Below are 1,655 nucleotides of genomic sequence, written 5' to 3'. Positions count from 1 at the left end.
TGTCTAAAAATTATTTTGTTACATAAATAAATACATAATTAAATATAGTTTTATGAATATTCATTTATTTTGTTAATAAATTACCAAAAAAGTGTTAAGTGTAAAATTTTACATAGAATTATAATTTTCATTTATTAAAAATAAAAAAGTTAAATTAACATTCATTATTTGAGTGGAGAGCATGTCGATATACTGTTATTATATGATGTATAAATTCCCTTAATCCCCCTCTCATTCTTATAATCCAAAGTGCTTTTCGTTTTAAGCATGCATTTCTCTTCTCTTCTCTTCTCCATTTCTCAAAAATGATCAAAATCCCACTTTTCTAAACCCTAAATATTTCAAATTGTAATCACCATTTGAGCCTTTGAAATTTCAAGATTTAGTGTTGTGTGTGCTTTTAGCGTCAAGTTATGGACCTAAAACACCCCACCACCACAATCCCAGAACCTGAAAGTGATACCCCACCTCGTTCCCAATCAATCAAGAAACTATTATCCTTCCAAAACGGAAAACCACACCACCATCATCCTCCGCCGTCTACGGTGGTTGTATATAAAGAATGTCTGAAGAACCATGCCGCCAGCATAGGCGGCCACGCCTTAGACGGCTGCGGTGAGTTCATGCCTTCTCCGACTTGCACCCCAACAGACCCTAAATCTCTTAAATGCGCAGCCTGTGGCTGCCACCGGAACTTCCACCGCCGGGAACCCATCAACGACTTCCCTGCCACCGTCACCAGAAACCACTTCATTGATTTCAATCGCCCCTACCAAACCTCCACCTCCACCTCCACCTCCCCGACTCCACCTTCACCACCTCCTCAACCAACAAACTACGCCTTCGGAGGGCACCTCCTTCTGTCACTCAGCACGGCAGCGGATCAAACCCACACGACGGCGACGCCGATGGCAATCAAGACTAGCGGAAGGAAGCGGTTCCGGACGAAATTCAGTCTGGATCAGAAAGAAAAGATGACGATTTTTGCAGAAAAATTAGGGTGGAAGATGCAGAGATGTGACGATAAGTTGATTGCAGATTTTTGCAATGAGATTGGAATCAGAAGAGGGATTTTCAAAGTTTGGATGCACAACAACAAAAACAATTTCGGAAAGAGAGAAAAAGACATCACCACCACCGCCATCACCGGCGTTGCTGCCGCCGTGGTACGTAGTAATGACAGTACTCATCAAGACAACGGAAGTGACGATGTTCATCTTCAAGCTTCTACTAACGGGTCGTCTTCTTCATCTTGATTTTGTAACAATATCAATTAACCTATTTTAGGGCAAATCGAATAAAACCCAGTTTTTAAAGATAAGATTTTTAATTGTTCATCACCTCCGATTCATTTTCTGTAATGGATTCTTTCTCTTTCACAGGTTGCTGCATAACGCATTTAGTCAAAATTCATTGCATAATTGTTGAATATTGAGCTCCATTAATGAATTGTGAGCCAAATTTTGAACCCAAATCTTAGATTTCATGCTTCGGAATCGGAGTTCCATGAAAATAATTGGGAGATAAAGTTGTTGAATTTGTGTTTTGGGAGTAATCAGAAAGTCAAAATAATGAAGCAATCGTGTTTTGGACTTTTGGTACTTTTTGCAGGGAAGTAATGAACACACCAAACTTGCCTGACTAAGAAATTAATT

General features: G+C 39.5%; 1 protein-coding gene across 1 annotated transcript; it reads left to right on the top strand.

The window, feature by feature from the left end:
• The first annotated feature begins 231 nt into the window (after positions 1 to 231).
• LOC111879118 (zinc-finger homeodomain protein 9) lies at positions 232 to 1,321 on the top strand. The gene has a single exon (XM_023875594.3). The coding sequence runs from the start codon at positions 414 to 416 to the stop codon at positions 1,254 to 1,256; it is 843 nt and encodes a 280-aa protein (XP_023731362.1). The 5' UTR covers positions 232 to 413; the 3' UTR covers positions 1,257 to 1,321.
• Positions 1,322 to 1,655: the final 334 nt, after the last annotated feature.

The sequence above is a fragment of the Lactuca sativa genome, chromosome 3 (genome assembly GCF_002870075.4).
Source record: "Lactuca sativa cultivar Salinas chromosome 3, Lsat_Salinas_v11, whole genome shotgun sequence".
NCBI lineage: Eukaryota > Viridiplantae > Streptophyta > Magnoliopsida > Asterales > Asteraceae > Lactuca > Lactuca sativa.
This window is presented reverse-complemented; position numbering and strand designations above follow the sequence as displayed.

Bases quoted from the DNA above. Each gene is read 5' to 3' on its own strand.
- LOC111879118 (XM_023875594.3), top strand. From the start codon at position 414: ATGGACCTAAAACACCCCACCACCACAATCCCAGAACCTGAAAGTGAT.